The sequence below is a fragment of the Thamnophis sirtalis genome, unplaced genomic scaffold, assembly GCF_051295495.1.
Source record: "Thamnophis sirtalis isolate CommonGarterSnake01/CBP01778 unplaced genomic scaffold, rThaSir2_p1.2 scaffold_2, whole genome shotgun sequence".
Taxonomy (NCBI): Eukaryota; Metazoa; Chordata; class Lepidosauria; order Squamata; family Natricidae; genus Thamnophis; species Thamnophis sirtalis.
The window spans coordinates 150050894-150075142 of NW_028261382.1; the positions used below are offsets into that span (position 1 = coordinate 150050894).

Genomic DNA, 24249 nt, shown 5'->3' on the forward strand with positions numbered 1-24249 from the left:
ACTAATTAGACTATGCCTATATTAGGGAAATGCTGATTGTTCAGCGATTATTTAAAAACTATACAAAGGTCAAACTGAAGCAGCAGAGTAAGTGGAACTGCTTTTATTTTTTTCTGTTTTGTGGCCATTTCAAGGCCAAGTTTATGAATAAACTATATTGTTTAGGCCCATGATGGCGAACCTATGGCATGCGTTCCAGAGGTGGCACGCAGAGCCCTCTCTGTGGGCACGTATGCCATCGCCAGCTGATTTTCTGGTTTCCGGAGCGTCAACCAGCTGGTCTTTACAGGTGTCAGAATGCCAGAAAACAGCCCGAAAAACAGCCTGAAAATTGGCCTGAAAGTGGCCCGAAAAACAGCCAAAAAACAGGCAGGCATGGAACAAGCAATTGATCTTCAGGTTTCTGGTGCTCCGGCGCGCGCCCACGTACACGTTCTGGTTTGGGCACTCGGTGCCGAAAAGGTTCGTCATCACTGGTTTAGGCCTTCCAATAATATGTCTCAGTAATTCTATAAAACCTGTCCTAAGAATTGCTGCAGAATTATTCTTATGTAAGTAAGTTGACCATGGTTCTATTGACCATGTCAATAGAAAAATAAATGAATTTTAAATCAATCATGTGTGTCCTCAAGGTACAATATTAAAAACAAGATGCAACATGATGGAAGATGATAAAAAAAGATTATATGTGAAAGAAGACTATGAACATTAATTTCTTTTCAAAGTATCATCAGTTTTTTTTGCAAGAAATTTTTATTAAACAAACAACACAAAAAAATCATCATCTTACAGTACATCTTATAGAAAGTGTGGCAATTGGTTACAATTAGCTTTTGTGCTCTCTTCCACAGTCATTACTTATATTCCTATCAGATGTCAAAGATTCTTAATGAATCTTACTATCAACATAGCATAGTTCTCATTTGACTGAAGTTGTTTTAGTCCTTTTGCCTAAAATAATCCATAGTTAAAAACACAACCACCTGATGGCATTTCATTAGTTATTACAAAAATCATCACCTTAAGCCTTTATAACATATTCTAAATAAATATTAGTTGACAAAGTTTCTAAGCCTTTTTTTCCAAGTCACTGTTACAATTTGTATCCAAGTTCCTTTTGTTATGGTAGTACATATATATATATATATATATATATATATATATATATATATATATATATATATATATATATATATATATATATATATATATATATATATATATATATATATATATATATATAATCATTAACTGTATCCCTTATCATTATCATTCCATTATTAGTTGTTATAGTTAATATTGATTAACAGAAGATCCTTTACTGTTTATATCCATTTTCTTCTCATCAAACCAACACATATGTGTACCTTATTGCCATTATAGATTATTTATTTAACATAACAATCTAAAAGCTACTAAATTACTACTTACTAATTATAAAACTTAGTTAATTTTTTGTTATCAACTTTCATATATCCAATAACATTACACCTTTATAACATATTCAAAATAAGGATTAATTAACAAAATTTCTAAGCCTTTTTTCCCAAGTCACTATTTGCAATTTATATCCAAATTCCTTATATTAAACCAGTACATATATATCATTAACTATATCTCTTATCATTTCATTATTATTGTTGTCATTAATATTTGTTAACAAAATCATTTACAAAAATCATTTACTGTTTATATCCACTTTTTTCTCCTCAAGCCAACACATATGTGTACCTTATCGTCATTATCGATTATTTATTTAACATAACAATCTAAAAGTTACTAATTACTTACTAATTATAAGATTTAGTTAGTTTTTTGTTATCAACTTTCATATATCCAATAACATTACACCTTTATAACATATTCAAAATAAAGATTAACAAAATTTCTAAGCCTTTTTTTCCAAGTCACTGTTTGCAATTTATATCCAAATTCCTTATGTTAAACCAGTATATATATATATATATATATATATATATATATATGTGTGTGTGTGTTTTTTTTATTTGTGCTGATAAATAAATAAAGGGAAACTAGTATAGATCTATTTCAAGCTATTTAGCTCTCATCAGCTAGCCATACCCTTACTGGGATTTGAACCTGGGCTATATGGCATACTAGGCACACCAGGCAGAGATCTTAGCCATTAGGCCACAGGCTCTTATCCGTTATCAGCGAAGACAGGGTGAAAGGTATCTATTAGATTTTTACAACCCCTGGTAAGCCCCAATTATGGGAGGAAGCTAACTGCTTCCATCATCTGTCAATCGGCTCGTCACAAGAGTCCATCACGACAGAAACCCAATATTTTTACTGTTGCCTTTGTTATATTTGTGTTTTTTTTATTTTTATTTTTTTATTTTTTTTATTTGTGCTGATAAATAAATAAAGGGAGACTAGTATAGATCTATTTCAAGCTATTTAGCTCTCATCAGCTAGCCATACCCTTACTGGGATTTGGCTAATGGCTAAGATCTCTGCCTGGTGTGCCTAGTATGCCATATAGCCCAGGTTCAAATCCCAGTAAGGGTATGGCTAGCTGATGAGAGCTAAATAGCTTGAAATAGATCTATACTAGTCTCCCTTTATTTATTTATCAGCACAAATAAAAAAAAACACAAATATAACAAAGGCAACAGTAAAAATATTGGGTTTCTGTCGTGATGGACTCTTGTGACGAGCCGATTGACAGATGATGGAAGCAGTTAGCTTCCTCCCATAATTGGGGCTTACCAGGGGTTGTAAAAATCTAATATATATATATATATATATATATATATATAGATAGATAGATAGATAGATAGATAGATAGATAGATAGATAGATAGATAGATAGATAATTAACTATATCTCTTATCATTTCATTATTATTGTTATCATTAATATTTGTTAACAAAATCATTTACTACTTATATCCAACTTCCTCACCGCCAGCCAACATGAATATGTACCTTGTTACCATTATCAACTATTTATTTAACAAAGCAATCTAAAAATTACTAAATTCCTACTTACTAATCACCAAACCTAGCTACTTTTTTATTATCAACTTTCATATATCAACCTGTATCCTTCCAGAAGGCATATGTCTTATTTCTTTTGCCATTTGTGGAATTAATCTTCTGTTTATTACTTTAGTAACGTTTTTATGGACATCGCTCCGCACCTTGTTACTTGTTGCGTCTCTCAGGTAATCTCTTGCTACTTTAATTAATTTATCTTTGGTTGTCGATCGTGCTTCTGGTAAGGTTTATCTCCTTAAAACCATCATTTTTTCCCTTTTCCCTTTTTTCTTCTTCTGTGCCTTGAAATTTGGGGTAGAGTTCCAGTCCATCAACTTCCCTTTTCTATACTCCCATTTTTTCGCTTTCAACCACTTTCACTCCACAAATCAAATCATTAGTTTTCTTCTCTTTCTCTTTCATTTTTCTCAATTTTTGGGGCTCCATCTCCATCATTTTTTTCTAGTATAAACTCTATCTTCTTCTCAATTCTCCCATTACCTCCAATAAATTTTGAATTCCATCCCAAATATTTTGCAAAATTAAAGTTTCCTCTTCTGAAAATTGATCCAATTTCCAAATTGTAAATTACTGCCACTCTAGCCTTCCAGACTTTTTATTTATTTATATATATTTAGCTTAAACACAAGATCATTTGTAATCTTCACAGGAAAGAGGTTCCGTTTTTTCCCCCTCTCCTAGTACCGATAAGGCTCTCAAAGGACAGCTGTGTAAAGACTTCATGCCCTTGGCTCTTATCACTTTTAATTTCGGAACTTTGAAGTACAAAGAAAGTGAAATCAAAGGAGAAACAGGAACGAATGAGTAGTTTCAGAAACTCTAGCCTCCGAGCAGCAGTATTGCTTCCTTTCACTCTCTGATGTTGTCTTAGGCTTAAGGGAAACAAAGTTCTTAAATAGAGTTTAATAGCAAATAATAGAAACTTTTGTTAGAGTAGAGAAGGAGATTTTAATCCATAAATTAAAAAGTAAAACAAGAAGTCAAAAAAGAAAAAAGTTGCAAGCACTTCAATCCACAAAGTGTAATTACAAAAGGGAAAAATACTATCCAAAACAATCCAATGCAGGTCAATTTCGCCGCTTACTTCTTCTGCTTAAGGATTTAATTTGGCATATAAAAAGAAGGTTTTTTGGGCAGTCTTTTTCAAAACAGAAAGGATTCCTCACCAGATGGACACATTTTCTCTTTCTACTTCCTTCTGTCCCGGAGCCGTCCCAACTTCATCAGCCTAGGCTGCCTTTTGTCGCCAGCTTGAAAACCTTCTCTTGGATCAATCAGGGACTTTGTGGGGTCTCTGAGATCAGCAAGACGTAGTCTTCCTGTTCCTCTTTGGGACGGTTTAGGTCCAATTGGACCACCCAGCGGCAAAAGTATTGTTGGCAGTATCGGAGCATCAAGACCGCACATCCGTATTGTCGCGACGTTGGCTCCTCCTCTCATATCATCAGTTTTTTTTAAAGTGTGTATAAAGTTTATATACTTATCACTAGTACATAAGCCACATGTATTCTGGTATACAATAAAAAGGGCTTTTATTTCACTTAATTATAAATATGTCATTGTCCTAAAACAATATGCTAGTAATACAGGAGATAACATCAAGGGTGTGTGCACCAAGTCAACATTTCATCAAAATGCCAAAAAATGCAGTTATGTCACAACAAGTTTTGTCCCTTCTTTATTTTTATTTGACATTTTGATGCCAACACCCATTAATATGGAAAAGGGGTTACTCTTGTCTATTTTGTTCCAACTGAATGTATTCCACCCAGTCAGTCTGAGATGTTGCAACAATTATTCTCTTTGCTAATGTTTCCTGTCAACATCTTCTTTTAAGTTACAGAAAGGCCAAAAGAAGATTGTGTGTGTGCGTGTACACACATCTGCAAATGTGTGTGTGTATGCACACAAATATTTATTGATTATCTTAAGGTTAATAACTGGTAGTCAATTTACAGAGGTTTATTTTCAGATTATAACTGCTCAAGAAACTAACTGGCACCAAGAGTAATAGAATAAGGAGCTGGAAGGGACCTTGTAGGTTTTCTAGTCCAACTTCCTGCTCAAGCAGAAAACTCTAAACCATTTCAGACAAATCGTCCAGTCTCTTCTTAAAGTATCTTTTTTAAAATTGTATTTAAAGTTTATTTTAAAAAGCAGTGGCAAGGAAATACCCAATGGCATTACATGTTTTAAAAAGAATTAAGCTTCAAAAGAGGAAGGAAAAATGGCTAGATCCATCTAAGATAGCATTTAGGTGCCAGAGAAAATCTGATTTGCAGAAAACATGTGAGGCTTCATTTTGAGGGAACAAAATAAAATTGAATCCTAATCTCAGTATATCTAGTTACTGCCTGTGCCTAGAAGTCTGGTCAATTAGATTCCATCCTACACCTAGAAGGTATTATCACAAACATTGGGTTGGGACTTCAGGTTTCCTTGACTTTCTTTCTCCAGAGCCAGCAATGCTCCTATGAAAGATTCAAAAGCACAGGAGCTTCCAGGTAACTTCCCTCTTAAAATTTATCCTCGGGGGGAGTTCTTCACAGTGAAGAATTTAGTCAACTGACCAACCTGTTAAGAAGCTAAATTCAAATTTTATTGACACTTGAATTGAATTGAATTGAATTTGATTTCTATGCCACCCAATCCCGAAGGACTCCGGGCGGCTTACAGAAATAAAAAGAAATTAAAAGAACTTAAAAACAATAGGACACACGAAGTTAAAAAGGAACGCAACAAACACCCAATCAGAAGACCTGCTGGAAAAGCCAGGTTTTAATGGCTTTGCGAAAGGCCATGAGAGTGGGGAGGGCCCGGATCTCTGGGGGCAGCTCATTCCATATGGCCGGAGCAGCAACAGAGAACTTTCCCTACCATCCATCAAATTAATCCACAGGTCTTATGTTTGAAATCTTCTGTTTCAATGATGATTCATCTGATATTTTAGCAGTTACTTTTTGTTCAAGAGAAGCAGCTGTGTCCCTTGAATTTGGCACCTATTCTTCTTCCCTCCCCATCCCCCACTTCCATTTTGGTGGATGGATAAGAGAAGTACTAGATGGAACAAATTCTGGATTTTACACGTAAGGGGGGGGGGAGACAATCTAGAACTCACTGGACAGGCTCCCATGAGATATGAGAGGTTGTGGGAAGAGGCAATTGACATCTATGTACCATATGGTGCCTAATAATTCCACTTGAATTTCCAACATATGCCTTGTCCTCACGAATTGACACTGCTATCAATAGACAATGACTCCTAGGAAAAAGGAGACTGCTTCATGCCAGAGTAGACCCTCCAGTGATGGTTGTTTATAACAGGAGGGGAGGGTGTACCTTTCAACTCTCTCTAGGCTAGCTTTTTCTGTCATTTTATTTATTATCTACTTATATCCACCTTTAATAATTTTTCTAAATAGTACTCCTCTGACAGGAAGGTACTACGTAACTCCGTCCTTTCATGCTGGCCACATGATGACAGAAGCATCTGTCAGACAATGCAGCACCCCCCACCCCCTTAAGTTGGTCACAACTGGCCGGGAGGACCTGTAAACCTTTATTAGTATCTTAACATCTAAACAGTTTTACAAAATATTAGGGATGGGGGGCAGGAAAAAGCAGGGGATATGCAATCCGTACCCAAACCACACAATGATAACTGTTAAATATATCACTACATAATAACATAAACTATTAACATAAACAGAAAATCCAAGGAATTCTGATTATAGTTTTATAGCAGCTTCAGGATGCTTTGTAAAAACAGGTTATGCACACTGTGACTATATTACTTCATTCATAATAGATGGCACAGATCTATCACCAAGTGGCTGTTCTTTCAATTGAAATAAAACAATTGTAGGAACTTTAAGAGAACTACAGAAATGAGTAATACTGGTTTAAATAGATTTATTCATTTATTATTTAACTTTTTGCCCTCTATAAATGTGAACGGAGTGCATACATTCTGTGTAATTGCAGGTAGATGTGTTTTAATGGAACTGCTTGATAAAAGACTTTAGTTCAGCTCAAAGTGAGTCAGCACACACACAGGCATCCACACGCACATGCATGTACACCAGGGGTGGGTTTCTCGCCCCGTTCCAACTGGTTCGGTTGGAACGGGGCCGGCGGCGTCCTCGTGCACGCGCGCAGTGCACCCATGCATACTAGCGTCTGTGCGATGCTCCAGCTGCTCCTGGAGGATCGCGCAGGCGCTGTATGCGTACTGCGCATGCGTGGAAGCGCAGAACTTGTCAAAACCGGGTAAGGAGCGCGGGCGGGCGGGTGCGCCCTTCGCCGTTCCCGGAAGTTACTTATTTCCGGGTTCGCCAACCAACCGGTTCGCGGGGACCGCCGCGAACCAGTTGAAACCCACCCCTGATGCGCACACAAAAGCTTATATTCAGGGAGTTGAAATGCACAAATCTTAAAGTTCTCAAGATTAAGAAATGCATAACAGATTCACTACTATCTGAAGAACATAACGCAAATAGTTCAGTGAGTGTGTTTATAATTATGTTGATCAATTTTAAAGACAAATTTGCAACAAAATCATGCAGTGAGAGTTCAAGGAGCTACCCACTTTCCTTCAGTATCTTCCATTTTTCCCTACCACCTTATTTTTCAAGGGTTTTTTGAATTGAATTTATTAAATTTTCCTTACTAACAAATAAGCAGCTGCTATCACCCTTGCTATTTTGATCCGATTATATGCCATCATGTTGGTGTTGATTCTTATTGACTACATAGTCAATAACATTTTCTTAACGCAATTTTAGAAGAGATATTCTCCAATGTCTCATGAAGAAATGCAAGCCATAGGCGTATGCTGTGCCAATGCCATAGACTGAAGTAGACTGAAATGCAAAATTGAGGACCCTGCAAAGAATAAGGTTTTCCAATCTCTCATATATCAGATGTCTCTTCTCAGATGGTGCCTTAAGCAATATCTACAATTAGTGATCTACATAAAATGCTTGAGCAAATCTGATCAATATAGCAAATGCAGCAGATACAAAACAAGTTTCTGAAATCACATTAATAATCAGAGAAAGTTCTATTTAGTTTTAAGTTCCTTCAAAGTACAGTACAGCTTCATCGATAAGCACTCACTCCGCCCTGATTTGAGGATATTGATTATGCAGTGTAAGCTACATATTATAGTTGGTTACCTAAATCTATGAGAATTTCCTTTGGGGTTTCCTTAAAATCAGGTCCTGGTTTATACAATAATTTACACAGTTAAAAAATAAAAATAAAATATCTTTATTGTTGTGACTGATATTGGGATGAAAATTTAAACAAAATCAGTAAGAAAGATCACAGTGTAAAAATAACTATAACAAGTTACCAAATCAGGCCACATCATTTAGTTTTAGGGAATTGTGTCCTGCATGTATTGGAATTTGGTTGAACTAATGAAATTACAAGACACTCGTCAACAATAGCTCCTAATCTATAAGTAAGTAAGTAAGTAAGTAAGTATGTATGTATGTATGTATGTATGTATGTATGTATATATACACACACACCAACACACATACCATACATACATAAAATTATGCAATATATAATTTATAATCTATAAACTATTCCATAGTTACAAAGTGTATCACATGAGAACATGCAGTAGCCAAAATAAACAAAAACATCATTTCTACTTCCTACTGGCATAACTGGTTATGCCAGAAGACTTTTCCAGGAGGAGAAGCTGCTCTATATTCAGTTAAGCTCTTCTATACGTAATCAGAAATGTGAACGATTCTTCTAAAGTAATAATTAATTTTCATTTTGGAAAAATGCCTTGAAGCTAAATTCTAACCATATTTAGTCAGAATTTATATCATAGTAAATGCAACAATTATATTACTACCAAAATGAGATAGCATATAAATAAAGCAGTACAATATGACATCACACGGCATGGAAAACAAATAAAGATTATATGCAAAGAAGATAGCATCCGTAGATACTGCATTTAAGTTTCTTAAGGCTCATTTCAGTTTCTTTACTTTGAAAAGCACAGCTAAAATGATGTATATGAAGACACTAAAAAAGAAAGTGTCTTCCAGATTCCACAAGCCAAATTGTAGCATTTTATGTTACTGCAACTAGTATTTAGCAGATAATTTGTGAAAACATACAATATTACCTATTTTGATGTAAAATATACTACGAGAAAAATGAATATAATGGCAATGACATAATACTATAGTCGCAGACTCCTATGAAAGTAATTTGATTTTGTGTGTGAATACATCTTCAAGTCAATGTTGACGCCTTGCCACTCAATGACAGATTGAGATGACAGATCTGTGGACTATGAAACTCATAAATTTTCTCTTAGAATGACTAGACTAGCAAAGAAAAAGTAATAATAATAGTTTTAAAATATGGTTTGGCATTCGTTGAAAAATATGTAATGCCATTTCATAGTTTCATGGACAATTCACAGGAGAACTGAGATGGGAAACATCTCATTTATATATAAGTTTTATATTCTATCAATGGAGTAATAATTTGAATACTGTATATACTCAAGTATAAGCCTAGTTTTTCAGCCCACTTTTTGAGCTGAAAAAAGCCGCCTCGGCTTATACTCGAGTCAGTGAAAAATTTGCCCGAAATGGAGGAGAAAAAGGGGCGGGGCCATGCCGCTGGGTGACGCTCGTGAATGGCCCAGCGCCCCTGAGTTTCCCCTCCCTCTGTGTCAGTTTGCCACGCAGCGTGCACCGCACCATCCCCCCTCCTCACGTTCTAATGTAATGCAGGGCTATCTTACGATTCCCCTTCCTCCCCCTCCTGCTGCTCTGCAACGATGTCCCACCTCCTCCTTGTTATGGCAAGCAGCCACATAGTGATGTCCCACCTCCTCTGGTACAGTGATCCAATGATAGGAATCACTGTGCCGTGTGTCATAGGAGGCGGGACATCATCATCACAGCGGGACATCAGCATCATGAGGTGAGTGAAGTATTTCATTGAATACACCGGTATTGTGTGATAATAATTTGTTATGCAGAGCAAATTTTTACAATGGCTACTGTATATTTAATGGGCACAGGCAGGCTGTATATGTTATTCAATGGGCAATGGCATTATTGGTATCTATTTTTATTTTTGAAATTTATCGGTAGCTGCTGCATTTCCCACCCTAGGCTTATACTCGAGTCAATAACTTTTCCAGTTTTTTGTGGTAAAATTAGGTGCCTCGGCTTATATTCGGGTCGGCCTATACTCGAGTATATACGGTATTTCACATTTAATTGATGTAGTATATTTTACAGTGGAGAAAACATCTGACATCTATTTCAGTTGGTCATATAGTTCAAAGGGCAAAAATTGCTTAATTATATGGTGTATTTCAATAAAATAAATTAGAATTAATTAAAACTGAAAAATCACTAGAAGAAATATGATTCAACCAATTAAACATTCAAAAGATACTTATACCAAGATTTCTGCAAAGCTAAAAAAGTATGAATGGATGGACGAGCTTTTTATAGTGATATGTCACCATGATTCTGCTTCTTCTCAGCTGGTGCTTTTCACATATTTTGGATCATAATTTCCCATCAGTGGAAATGTTTTACCTCTGGCAAACAACTAGTGGTAAAGTATACATTGGCTTGTCACGTAATATCACTCTGCATAAGGTAACAACATACTTAAATTAGACTCAAATTACATATTTGAAGCAGAGAAAATATGGCACATAACAGTGACTTGCATCCATTGTATAATGGTAAAGGTACAAGGTAAATGGTACAAGGACTATCTCTGGTAAACCTTGAGGATTATTTCATACCAGAAGAGAATATAAATATTTTAAATAATAAATAAAATCCTTTTTAGGGCTTTAAAGTAAATGCCAAATGACTGCCAGGGCATTATTATAAATATACAAAATAAATCTAGAAGAACTTATTAGCTGTGTTTACACAACATGCTTAATCCAGATTAAGAAAATGCAATTGTTGTTTTCATGGAACATGTTATACTTAACAAATAAACCATGTTATACATCCTGTTCTCTAAAACAATGGCTCGGTTCCAAAACACAATGAAGCAAAAATTATTCAATCTTATTTTAATTTGGTATGAGCATGAATTTAGCTCTATTTTGTTTTTGTTTTTTTAAAGAAGAGTTAATTAAAGCCTTTAAGCTCCAAAAGGCATGCTTCAAATTGGTAAAGAAAAACAAAAGCAAGATTGAATTGGTAATATGGAAACACTAGGATATCACAGATAAATGTTAAATTCAGATTACTGAAATTAATCTTCTGTGCTACTATTAACATGATTTGGTGGGTGAAGACTATCACATGCTTTCCCTTTCATCTCAGAGGGGTTTTGTTTTATAGGCTACATTCTTGACAGAAAGATGGACTACTGTGATACTAGTTATTTCACATTAACCAATACATTCATAAAACCTTTCTTATGCCGTGCAGCCTACAGCCTACCACTGATCATTTTATTATAAAAATTATCTTGCCCCCAGAATCTGGTTGCAACTGTGAAAGTTTGGGGCAATAATTTCTAAACCTACTTTTTAAACCCATTTTTTTTTTCTTTAGAAGTATTGTATTTCCCCAAAAATAAGACAGGGTCTTATTTTCTTTTGACCTCTGAAATAAGTGCTTGGCCTTATTATCGGGGAGGGAGGTCTTATTATTTTTGAGGTGCAGGAGGTGGCAAGCGTGATCACCTTATGGCTGCTGCTATGTTGCAATATTTTCAGGGAGGGTTTATTTTTTGGGGAAGGCTTATTTTAGCACACGTGCTCAAAAGCCCGATTGGGCTTATTATCCCGGGGGGGGGGTCTTATGTTTGGGGAAACAGGGTAGTATTATTTACATGGATATATTTTCCCATCAATAAATTTTCTTTTTCCATGGGAGCAAGAGAGCCACTTTGGTGTAGTGGTAGGGAATGGCAAACCAATTCCTAAAAACCTTGCCAAGAAAATTGCAGTCATTTGTTCCGGTAGCCACCCAAAGTTAACACTGACACACAGGGACAAAAAAAAGGAGAGAAATCTAATATAAATACATAAATCCTTATCCAAGCAATCACACATTGTAGCAAATAAATGCATTTACCCTTATAAACATCTATCTTGATTCTGTCATGCACTCTCTTTATCCTAACCAGATCAGCGAGACAGGGCAGATACAAACCTGAGGTTTCAGCTGCAGCAACCAAATGCTTGTCTTCTGCCAATTATTCTTATTAAGATCTAAATCAAGTTTAAAGCACTTGGGGTGGGGGAGATTTACAGATTGTTGCTCTTATTTATTCACCGATAACTGCTTAGAAGACTTTCTTTAATGTTTTAAAATAGGTAAGATAAAGATGCTTCGAATTAAATCCAGCTCAGCATTTGTGTAAGTTTCTGCACATCATTCCATTTCTACTTCTAGGTCTGCTCAGTCTTCTTCCAAAGCTTTTTTCTTGATTCCCTTGTCCAGCCAACAGACTTGGAATTCCCAAATGGTCCTTAATCCAAGCCAATCGGGGCCAGCCCTGCCTAACTTCCAAGATAAATAGAATGTTTACTCTTTAAACCAATGCTTCCCAAACATGGCAACTTTTAAGGTATGTGGACTTCATCTCCCAGAATTCCCCAGCCATCATGGTTTGAAAGCACTGCTTTAAACAAATAGGCTGTGGTAGCTTCCCATTAAAGATCAATGCTGAAAAACAACAGAGTGCAAGTGATGGGGTGATGCATCTGCTCATAAATAATGCATGATAACAGAAGAGAATAAATGAAAGGATTAATATTTCAGATACGAAGATCAACACTCCCCAGAAAAAAAAGATTAGATATGACTGTTATTTTAATTGACTGTCTACCAGTGTTACCTTCAGAAAGGTAATGGAGATTTGCTTCTCATTAATTTCACTATGATTTCATGAAATGATGACGCCATTAAAATGAAAATTACTGACCCCCTTGTAATATGCTAAACCCATTATGATGGTTTACAAGTAGAATCCAAAGAGAAAAGGAGAGGGGAGAGTAAATGAAATTTTCTATGTTACTTCTTTGCATCAATAAGTATTGAGCAGCCTAGTTTCTTCCCTTATAGGAGTACTATTTTGTCACTAAATTTAACAACTGGAATAGGAAATGATGATCTGATCAAGGTGCAGAAATAGTTTTACTTTTTAATTGATAGTTTGATTACTATACGTAGTTTCAGCATTAACAACATTTAAGTGCTGTTCTAAATGTTACAGCTAGTCTTTGACTTACAAACTTTTGTTTAGTGACCTATCAATGTTACAACAGCACTGAAAAAAATGAGTTAGGACTCTTTTTCACTTATGACCTTTGCAGCATCCCCATAGTCACTTGATCAAAATTCAGGTGCTCGGTAAATGGCATGGATTTATGACAGTTGCACCGTTGGGGGTTGGGGTGTCATGTGATCACCATTTGTAACTTTCCCAACCGGCTTCCAACAAGCAAAATCAATGGGAGAAACCTAGAGTCACTTAAAGCAGGTTCTGTTTTCTTGCCGGGAGGCTTCTCAGGTTTCCTCTCCCTCCAGGGGGGGCGGAGCGATGTGGGTCAGCTTGACTCGGCAATTCACAACACGGTGCCCCTCCTTCCCACAGCAGAAGCAAGCGGAGGGCTCGGGCTTGCCTGTGAAACCTCCCCTACCCCTTTTTTGTCCCTTTGGGAGGGGAGCTTTAGCGGCGGGAGGGGAATCCTCAACTTCTCCCTCTTCCTTGCAATGAAGTCTAGCCAAATCAAGCTCAATATCTGCAGCGTTTTCGTACCAAGGCTCTAAGCGACGGGGAATTCGTCTGTTTATGCACTGCTGGTAAACATCTCTGTTCAAGCCATCTGCGAATCGATCTAACAAGGCTTCTTCAGACTATCCCCTCATATAAGCCGATAATTCTTGGAATTCCTGTACATATTCAGGCACAGTCTTTTTCTCCTGTCTGAGGGTCGTAAATTTTAGCCTAGCTCGGCGCTCGGTGAGAGGGTCGTCAAAACGTCTCCTCATTGCTGCCATATAGTCATCAAAATTCCTCAGGAGAGGGGAGTCACTATTATGTAATCCGACCATCCAGTCAGCTGCTTTCTTCTCTAGAGCCATTAACACTATTCTTACTTTAGATTCATCAGAGTCCAGATCAGGCCCATATATTTGCATATAATTCCAGACCTGAATTATAAACAACCCCCAAACTGCTAGGTTCTCCGTCATACTTTATGCTTAAAGGTGGGACCTTAGCCATCTGGCGTCGCCTGCCCTCCCCCTGCTCTCGTAATGGCTCTAGCCGCAGGGGGAGAGGTCAGTGCTGGGTTTTCTTGTGCATATCCCCCTTCGGCCCCTCCAGTCTCCCTTAAGCTAAGCAACGGGTACCTTCTCTCTAGTTCCTCTGCTGGGTCCCTTTCCACAGCACTCTCTCGAGCCCGGCGTTCACTCATTGCCTTTTCAAGGAGTTTCAAGGTTTGGGACATCTTGTAGTCTGCCTCCTTAGAGACACGCCAGTCAGCAGCTGGTTTTCTGGGCCTCCTTCTCGTGACTCCAGTTAGTGGTTCATCAGGTTTCTCTTTCTGTCCCACTCCCCAAGTCCACCTGGGTTGAACAGTAGGTTCCTCCACTCTCAGGTTGGCCAGCATTTCTGTTAAAGATGGTGCTGTCGTTGCACCCATTTCTTCTTCCTGGTCGCTGTCGTGTAAAGACATTTTTTTTTCTTCTGTGAGGGCACCCCCCCTCGGAAGGTGTTCGCTCCGAGTTGGGTGCGAGGTGAGACTCAGCTTATTGTCAGGTGCTGCTTCATTTAATAATCAGGAAATAAACCACTCAACTCCATTCTTGAAATTAAGTGTACTTTTACTAATTACAAACGATAAGTAGCAAAGCAAAGCTGAGTCTGGATAAATTGGCGCAAAAGCAATGGATATCATGTATAGTTCAATCCCCTCCCCTTGGCACCCCATTTCATAGTCCAATAATAATTCACCCAACTGTCAGGTGGGAGATATCTTCAAAAAGCATCATCAGGGTGGAATGCTGGACAGTTAGCCTTGGCAGGAAACTCCCTTTCTCCACATGCGCAAAGAGATGGTCAGGACAGCTTCTGGAACACTCCTCCAGCACATAATGATTCCCCTCCCAAATACCATGCCCCCCTCCCCGTTTCAATGGCAGCCGAAGCAGCAGCAAAGCAGAGGCTAACAGACTGCTGTGATTCACTAAACAACTGTGGGGAAAGAGTGGGAAAATGGGGCACAACTCACTTAACTGCCTTGTTTAATAACATAAATTTTGGGTTCAATTGTGCCCATCTGTTGATGAGTGGTACTAAGTGGTAATTTCAGAGGCTGAAATGCAATTGAAAAAAAGTGACTTCTCCATTAACCTAAAAAGCAGGTTTAGAAATTATTGCCCCAAACTTCGACAATAAGAAAATGACATGTCCTGATTTCAAGACTAGTGCTGAGATTTGGTTAGTTGCCTTCAAAACACTGATGAAATTCATCATGCTCATTTTACTTATGAACAATCCTTTTGGTTACAATACAGAAGTGGGACGCCAGTGCATTTTTCTAAGGTGTTTTAACTCCTTAGTTAGTCTTTTAATCTTGAGATTTCTTAAATCTTTCATCCACCTACTAACCAAGCCCTACCCATTTTAGCTCCTGAGTCCACCTGTGGACAAGGATAGTATATTAGACTTCTGATTTAACTTACAGAGATCTACTGGGGGAAAAATCAAATCAGTGCCAACTGTGTCAATGCATAACAACTAATTCCCCTTACATGATATTTGCACATGATCCCTTTCCACCACATTTTCATTGTTCAGCTCAAATCCCTTTTGCTAAATATTAAGAGCCTCAAAGTACAGAAGTTTCTCTGAACACGAAGAAAATATTTTCTTCTCACCAATATGTTAACATTGACTCCTCTACCTGTGTACACACATTGGAAAGTAAGTGGAAACAATTTGGAGACGCCTCAAACCCTGGAATTAAGCGGCACATAAATTGCAACAATAAATATATAACTGATCAAAATTGAGAACTAACTATAGCCTGCTCCTGATGTTACCAGCCCAGGAAAACCTTAAATATTCTTGAAGAGAGGCATACCTTTGGGCATGTGCAGAGTGATACAAAACTCAATCTCAGACATTAGATACCAAAAGAGCTTCAAGGTAAGATTTAAACCCTGGTTTGTTTCCTTCTGGGTTTTTTTTTCCCTCTGGAAGAAAAGGAGACACCCACAACCATTGGAGGCCTTTCTGGATGTCACTTACCTGGACCTCTGCAGCTCAAAAGCGCTGGCGCCCACCGGGCCTTGCTCGAGGCAGCAATAGTTTTGTGGGGCGGTTCTGGCGAAGGACACGGGCAGGATTCCCTGAGTGAAAGAGTTGAGGCGACCCCTTGCACAGGGGGTCCCAGAGGAGGCCGGGAGGGCGGCGGCGGCGGGGCCGACGATGGGCACCTGCACGCTAGCGAAGGCATCTTCGTCCTCGTCCTCCTCCGGCTCGTCGCCTTCGCCTTGCTGCGGCTGGCCAGCCGCTCCCAGGGGGCTCATGAGCTTGACGTTGCCGCTGCTGTTGCCGCTGCCACCGCAGGCGCTGGCATAAGCTGCGTAGTGCTGCGGGGCGGGCGACTGGAAAGCGCTCAGGTTGCCCCGACGAGTCCGAGTGCTGTTGCTGCTGCTGATACCGCAGGCTGCAGCAGAAGCCGTATTTGCAGCGGCTGCCGCGCCGTCGTCGCTCTCTTCGCCGCCCTCCTCGCCCTGCAACACCGGCCGCCCGTCCAGCGAGATATTCGTTAGGAAGGAGAGCGCAGCCTGCCTCCGCCGCGGGTCCATGCGCGGCGGCGGCTGCTTCCTTAAGCAGGGCTCCAGCTGCTGGTGGAATGTACTGCCGTCGCCACTGCTGGCACCCTCGGGGCTGCTGCGGCTGCTGGTAGTGGCGGCGGCGGCGGCAGGAGGAGCCGCCGCCGCTGCCGCCGCCGCCATTGTCTGTGGAGCTTGCTCGTCCGCCCGTCCACCCTCTGTCCCTCTCTCGGAGCGGACAAGAATGAGACTTCGAGCGGCAGGCGCGACCTCCCCGGCGGCGAGCGGAGGGTTAGCAGCAAGCTGGGGCGAGGCGAGGGAGCGCCAGCCGCGCCAAGCAGGGGACTTTTGGCTTGCATGGCATGTCTTCCGCCTCCCCCCCGGCCGCTTGCATGGATAGAGCGCCCGAGTTATGCACCCCCACCTCTCCCCTTCCTTTCCTCCCCTCTTCTGGCTCCTGCCTTTCTTTTCTCCTGGGCCAAAGTTATTAGCATTTATAGGTGCACGCGGCACGCCGAGCGATCGGCGCAAAAACACGGCAATCACGTGTGGGAAATAGCTTGGGAAGAAAAACAAAAGCTCCGGCCAGGAGGAGGAGGAGGATGATAAAGAGGGAGGAGGAAGGAGAAATGGTGGGGGAGGGAGAGGAGGAGGAGGAAGAAGAGGAGGAAACTAGGTTTAAGGAAGCTCCTCCAGTTTTTCTCTTCCTTTACCCCCACCCCCAATCTCCTTAGTGGGAGGGGAAGCGAGGAAGGTGGAGTTCCGCTTGTGTTGCACAGCACATGGTCATGAGGCGTTTACATAAATAGGACCAGCTCCTAGAAGTTGATGGGATCTAAACATTGATGGATCCCCTTCTGCTTCTTGGTCGGCTTTTAACAACTATGTCCTTCCAGGTCGTTGTGAACATAACCCGTTCTACTTTTTTCCCATCTGAGCCAGCTAAACTTGTCTTCCACTCCCAATTTGACCATGAAACCAGGCTGACAAATTCTTTTCCTTGTTACTCTTGAGGGATATCTTCAGAATAAAATGTCTCTTAAAGACTCCAGATGCACTGTAGTCTCTCTATGAGCCCTTAAATTGTGTTGGACTTGTTAAAAGAGATGTCCTTCTGGGTTCAGCTCCAAGTGGGGAAGAAGACACTGGAGACATGGAGGCTGCTTGAAAAGATGGTTTATTGTTGGATAGGGCCACATGGCTTGATCCCTGAACAGAAAAGGTGATCACATGCTTTAATGTTGGTGGAGAAAAAGAGAGAAGGGCTGAGGGAGGGGCTTGCTAGGCTTTTTATACCCTGTTTAGTCCCACCTCTCCGTTTCCTGTTCCTGTGTAAGAAATGTATTCTGATTGGTTATCAGACTCCCATGGTGCCATGCAGGGGGCTACTCTCTAGGCTGTGTTTTTGAATCCAAGTGTGGGTGAGCCCTCAGATGCCATGTGCTCAGCTGAATAAAGTTCCAATATTATCATGACTTTCTGTAGCTGCTGCTGCTGAAGTCTTTATTATGTAAAGTGGGCTAGCCTGGCTAGTCTTAATGGGCCTATTGACAAAGTGGGGGTGGGCAGGAAGCTACGGGCAACTATTCTGTCTTTTAAAACATGCTTCTTTTCACATCCAGAGAAACATTCTGCCTTTTCAATATTTCCTAGGATATTTCATTTTTTCTGGGAGAGGGCTGGATGATAACTTCCCACAATCCCTCCTTTTTTTTTCCAAAACGTGAGTGGAACGCACATGTTTTGACAAGAGATTAAAATTAGTCAGATCAGGGAGACTTAATTCTTCTGATGAAAAAGCATTGAGAGAGACAGCTGAAGGATCTCTTCAGTGGCTCCCAGATAGCTTTCAACCATGAAGGTCTAGCAACCAGGGAAAGAAATTTACAGTATCCAATTTTCCATGCCAATTAGTATCAGATATCACTTTCTGTGAGCTTCCAGACAGGTTTTAAACAAGCAGAAATCCCAAAATTATTCACAGCCATGCTTTCCCTTTAAGTTACAGGCTGCCTATTTTAAAAGGCATGGTTCTTGAAACTGCCCTGGTGCCAATTGCTAAAAGAAATGTCCTTCTGGGTTCAGCTCCAAGTGGGGAAGAAGACACTGGAGACATGGAGGCTGCTTGAAAAGATGGTTTATTGTTGGACAGGGCCACATGGCTTTAGCCCTGAACAGAAAAGGTGATCACATGCTTTAATGTTGGTGGAGAAGAAGAGAGAAGGGCTGAGGAAGGGGCTTGCTAGGCTTTTTATACCCTGTTTAGTCCCACCTCTCTGTTTCCTGTTCCTGTGTAAGAAATGTATTCTGATTGGTTATCAGACTCTCATGGTGCCATGCAGGGGGCTACTCTCTAGGCTGTGTTTTTGAATCCAAGTGTGGGTGAGCCCTCAGATGCCATGTGCTCAGCTGAATAAAGTTCCAATATTATCATGACTTTCTGTAGCTGCTGCTGAAGTCTTTATTTTGTAAAGTGGGCTAGCCTGGCTAGTCTTAATGGGCCTATTGACAAAGTGGGGGTAGGCAGGAAGCTACAGGCAACTATTCTGTCTTAAAACATGCTTCTTTTCACATCCAGAGAAACATTCTGCCTTTTCAATATTTCCTAGGATATTTCATTTTTTTCTGGGAAGGGGCTGGATGATAACTTCCCACAGACTTCTACTCTGATTGCAATTAGTGCCTGGAAATTATGGCCACTTTAAACCCAATCCAGATGAAGGGCATCCATGCAGGGAAAGTGGCTTGGATCAAAAGATGGAAGACTTCTAAATGCTTGTGAGTTTGATTTCCCACCATTTATATTAAATGTGTAGAACAAATTAGTCTAAATACACATCACTTCAAAGTAATTTCTAGAAATGCAGCTGTGATAGAGTAATAAGACACCTTGTATTGCATTTTATAAACAGCAGAAAAAGTAAACACAATTCTGAAATAGAAAATGAGCAAATTATTTTGCAAGCATTTCCTCCCAGTTGTATCAATGAGCTGTATAATATACTATATGCAGTTAGAAAAACCCAACATTGACCCTTTTGTTTTCCAAATGTCATATGTTTTGCAGATAGGAAATGAGACCAGCCATCTGACTCACTAAAAGACTGCTTCATATATTTTTCTGCAGGGCTTGTGGATTCCTCTTGAAAAGATGATCATAGATATATCATTTGATGCCTTTATAATTATGGGCATTTGGTATACATGGCAAATTATTGCATGGTTAAAAGAATATGCAGTGATGTAATACCAATTTTCTTCCTTATAAAAAAACCAACTCCTGATATAAAATATTTATTTCACTTGTCTGGCATCCTCACCAATCATGTTTCAATTTCTTTCAGACTGAGGGAGGATGTTGGCAGTTCTAGGCAAACTGCCACATGTGTGGTAGCTTAGTGTGTTTTAGAAATTCCTACTTCTGTTCTGCCTCCTAACCCTTCAGTAGATAGCTTTTTAGGTAATTGATTAAGTTCTAAACAAAAATGCATACTGCAAAAATACATCAATATTTTTTAAGATATCTAAGCTGAGGAACAGACACAATGACAATTCCTGCTAAGCTTGTCAAGATCTTTTGGTATTTAGTATACATCAAAAAACTATCTGTACTTTGACCTCCAGTCTTTTAAAAAATATTTCTGCATTCAGTTCATGAGAAATTACTGGTTTTGCCTTGGGCTGATCATGGATTCTTATTCTCAGGTATTATAAAGCTACTGATTGCTAAACAAGACTTTGTACATTCTCCTCATTCACATGTCATCATAACCACAGGCTTTGTGTCCATTAGTTTCTCACTTCTCCAAAATGCTTCTGTTGCCATCACAACAGTCCACAGCTATAACTGTTTCTAGCCGAGTCTGGAAAGCTATAACAGCTACCTGAAATTATTTGTGAACTTAACAGTTAAGCCTTTGCTGTTGCTTTGCCACACTTCTAATGTTTTCGATGATTTCACAATATTTTTTGGATAGAAATGCATATACTTAATATTCACGACTATAATAATACATATGTGTATTCTGACAAATATAGTAATCTTTTTAATCAGCAATAACATTTCCATAATTTCCATTAGAAACAAAATAATATGCACCTGTAGCTCAACTGACATATTTAAAATTATTCATTTACATGTCTTACCTGTCTAAAAAATTCAAAATAATGTTTTGGGTTAATAAAGAAGTGAATAACAGCTTCTTCTAAAATCTTAATATGCAAGGAAGTCTGGGTAAATATAGTACTAAACTTGTTAGGAAAGAAGATATATATAGAACCTATTGACTCTGAAAAAGAAATAACTCTTTAGATGCCTGGCTTTGATCATTCAAATGCCATAGTTGACCACATTCTATCCCTTGTTTTTCCAGAAAAAGCTGCTGCGTAAAAGATGGAGAGACGCTAACAGTAAATGGTCTTGAGCTAAATACAGCTCTTCTATTTCAGGGTAAGGTAGCTTTCTATCAAAAAATGAGTAGGAGAAAATTATTTCATCAAGTAAATGGTACTAGCTAGTAAGTACATGATTTTTCAGCTGCAAAGCTGCAAAGAAGGATTTGAATTACCTTTATAAATTTCACATTGACAAGTGGATTAACCATAACCATAAGGAAATATTTAAACGGTCTCATTATTTCTTTAAATGTAAAGCCCATTAAAAACACCTGGGGCTATTTTATCCAAAATATATCTGGATGAATGACCATGTCTTAGAGCTATTGCATGGGTCTAAATGGGATCAGAGGCAGCCATTCTTATCCAGAAAGAGAATTTCACAAATTGGGGGGAGGGGGGGAAGGACACAGTAGGTAAGGCAGTAACTCCATGTCAGAGTTTTGGCAATGTAACTATTATGAGATAAACCCAGGAGCAATACACAGCACACACGGAACCTTTAGACAATAGTAGTTTATATACAAAATATATACAGAATATACATGCAGGAGATAAATTCCCTTACCACTCAGCTCGGACACAAGGAGAGAAAATGAAATACATGATGAGAGAGAGAAATGCCCTCTAATGATCACCTATATATATAGACACCTCGTTGCATCAGTCTTGCCTTACATTGCATCATATTACAAATTACAGTTTACAACCTTTCATCAGCTGGCAGCTGTTAAATCCTCAGTACCTTGACGCTCTACTGTGAGTCGACTCCATGGTTAGAATTTTGTGTACAGTCTAAGTGGATGAAATTAATTCCAAACGATCGGTGATGTTGGTGGGAGATTTTAAGTCTTTGAGACTTAAGCTTTGAATTTTGCCTTTAGCTCACAGGCAGCCAGTGCAATGATTTAAGGACTGTTGGAATGGAATCTCAAATAGCAGCCCCATTTATATTGTCATGACTTAGGAAACAGACAGTGACTGAATGTGAAGAAGCTGTTACAACTTGTGAAATGTCGACCTCAGGAGAAACAAACTCAATCAAATGAAACAAATCAAACAAAGGCACTATCTGAATAGCTGAAGAAGCCAGATGAGGGTGTCAACATAAGATCTATCAGCCCCCACAACCCAGCAAGCAGAGTGAAATGAAACTGACATTTCTATGAAGTTCCTTGCCAAGCACAAAATGCATCGCTTGATTAGAGGTATTCCTGAGTCATGATCCCTTGGAAGCAACTATCTATATAATCTTTAGCTATTGTGTGATACTTGTATGTGGATTCTGCTCATGAAATTCTGACCTGGATCTTGGATCTCTGGACTGGATTTGGACTACACTTCTGTGTGCTGCCATTAAAGAAAACCCACTTAAGCAAACTTCTTTCAGATTCTGTTTTGGCTTGTAATCTTTATCTGCTCTTACTTTTTGGCCTTGAGTAAACTATTTCCCATAGCAACTTTTTGAGTGAGTGTTTAATTGGAACCAGAAGCAGGACAATTATCAACCAAACTCCTCTTCCACTGTTACAAGATCTTCTCCATTAAAACGTTTTTCTATTATCTTATGTATGAGATGTATCAACTTATTATGTATAAAAAAATCTTCATGACAAAACTAGAAATGTCATCATGACAGCTTATGTAAGATAGTTCTTTATGATTGTGGTTTGCCTTTCAAGAACTGCACTCGCATGCACACTCCGTTGCACCATCCAAATCTTACATAAATAACTGATGAAACCTTGGACAAAAATACTTTGTATGGAACATACCACCCATTTGAATGTATGTCTTATTGTTCTTGTGAGCACAGATTTTTTTATTACATTAGACAAAATGAAAACAATTATAGAAAGCTTACCCTGCAAGACAGTTATTAAAATTATAGTCAATTTTCTTCTACATCAGCTAAGCATTAACATCAAACTCCATTCATAATACTTCTTACAAAATAGATGAAATTATCAAGTTCTGTTATTAAATATAAATTAAACATAAAACTAAGTATGACACCATTTTAGCCATTTATACAGGTAGTCCTCGACTTACAACAGTTCGAAGTTACAGTGAAATCGAAAAAAGGTGACTTATGACTATTTTTCATTCTTGTGACCGTTGCAGCATACCCATAGACACATACTCAACATTCAGATGCTTGGCAACTGGCTGATATTTCTGACATGACGGCCATTTGTGACTTCCTCGCTTCCCATTCATTTTGCTTGTCAGAAACCGGCACTGAAGATCAGAAATGGTGATCATGTGACCACAGGATCCCATAACATAATTGCAAGCTGATTTCCAAGGAACAGATCACATGACTGCAAGGAGTATGTCCTATAAACTACTTCTACAACGACAAGGACTGATATTAAGCATTCTTGTTCAGCAATGTCATAACTGAATAGCTGCTGAACAAGAAATATTTGTATGGTAATTTGGACTTGAGGAAAGCTCATAAGCTCAGTCAGCTGATTAACTAATTTGCTAAATCACCCATAGAATCCTACAAAACTGGTTGTGGCCTGTCACATTCACACTTCTATTAAATTGTTTACTTTATTCTAATTTAGACTTCAGGCAGAATTGATCTGCAATTAGCAAGACATATGCTAAACCTATGCCTGGATTCTGACAGCCCAGAACATTATAGATATCAGTACTAGATTTCAGTTTCTTGATTCTGTAACTTAACCCTGAAGCAGACATCATACTAAGCCATTATTCTTATAACTAGTTTATTTAAAAAAAGTTAAATAAAATATTTTTGCATAACTTTTTTTGTTAGATTTATATCCCTTCCTTCCTTCAAAGGTTATGAAATAAAACTGGTCCTGTTTTATTTCATAACAATCCCATGAGAGTTTGGGCTTAGAGCAGGGGTGTCAAACTCGATTTCATTGAGGGCTGTATCAGGGTTGTGTTTGACCTCGGGAGGCCGGGTGGGCGTGGCCAGGGTGAACATAGCCAGCTTGACATCACTTGTGTCAGTGGGCGCC

General features: G+C 38.9%; 2 protein-coding genes and 1 long non-coding RNA gene across 7 annotated transcripts in view; 1 reads left to right on the forward strand and 2 right to left on the reverse strand.

Moving 5' to 3' along the window:
* Nucleotides 1-17036, reverse strand: part of CABLES1 (Cdk5 and Abl enzyme substrate 1) — a 124602-nt gene extending 107566 nt beyond the window's left edge. For all 4 annotated transcript variants that reach the window (XR_015695658.1, XM_087707185.1, XM_087707186.1 and 1 more), the window contains exon 1: nucleotides 16323-17036. Coding sequence is in view for 3 of the 4 variants with exons in the window: in XM_087707185.1 (XP_087563311.1) it covers nucleotides 16323-17035 (713 nt within the window). In the remaining variant the exon portion in view is untranslated. The remainder of the gene's footprint in view (nucleotides 1-16322) is intronic.
* A 73-nt stretch (nucleotides 17037-17109) lies between these two features.
* Nucleotides 17110-22481, forward strand: LOC148049229 (uncharacterized). 2 transcript variants are annotated; one of them, XR_015695660.1, is made up of 3 exons: nucleotides 17110-17143; nucleotides 19462-19630; nucleotides 22132-22481. It is a non-coding gene; the product is annotated as an uncharacterized LOC148049229 (long non-coding RNA). The 2 variants fall into 2 exon arrangements; XR_015695659.1 differs by lacking the exon at nucleotides 17110-17143 and adding an exon at nucleotides 17992-18074.
* RBBP8 (RB binding protein 8, endonuclease) overlaps nucleotides 22473-24249 on the reverse strand; it is a 66841-nt gene continuing 65064 nt past the window's right edge. Inside the window, exon 22 of the mRNA XM_087707181.1 lies at nucleotides 22473-23600. The gene's annotated coding sequence lies outside the window, so the exon portion shown is untranslated. The remainder of the gene's footprint in view (nucleotides 23601-24249) is intronic.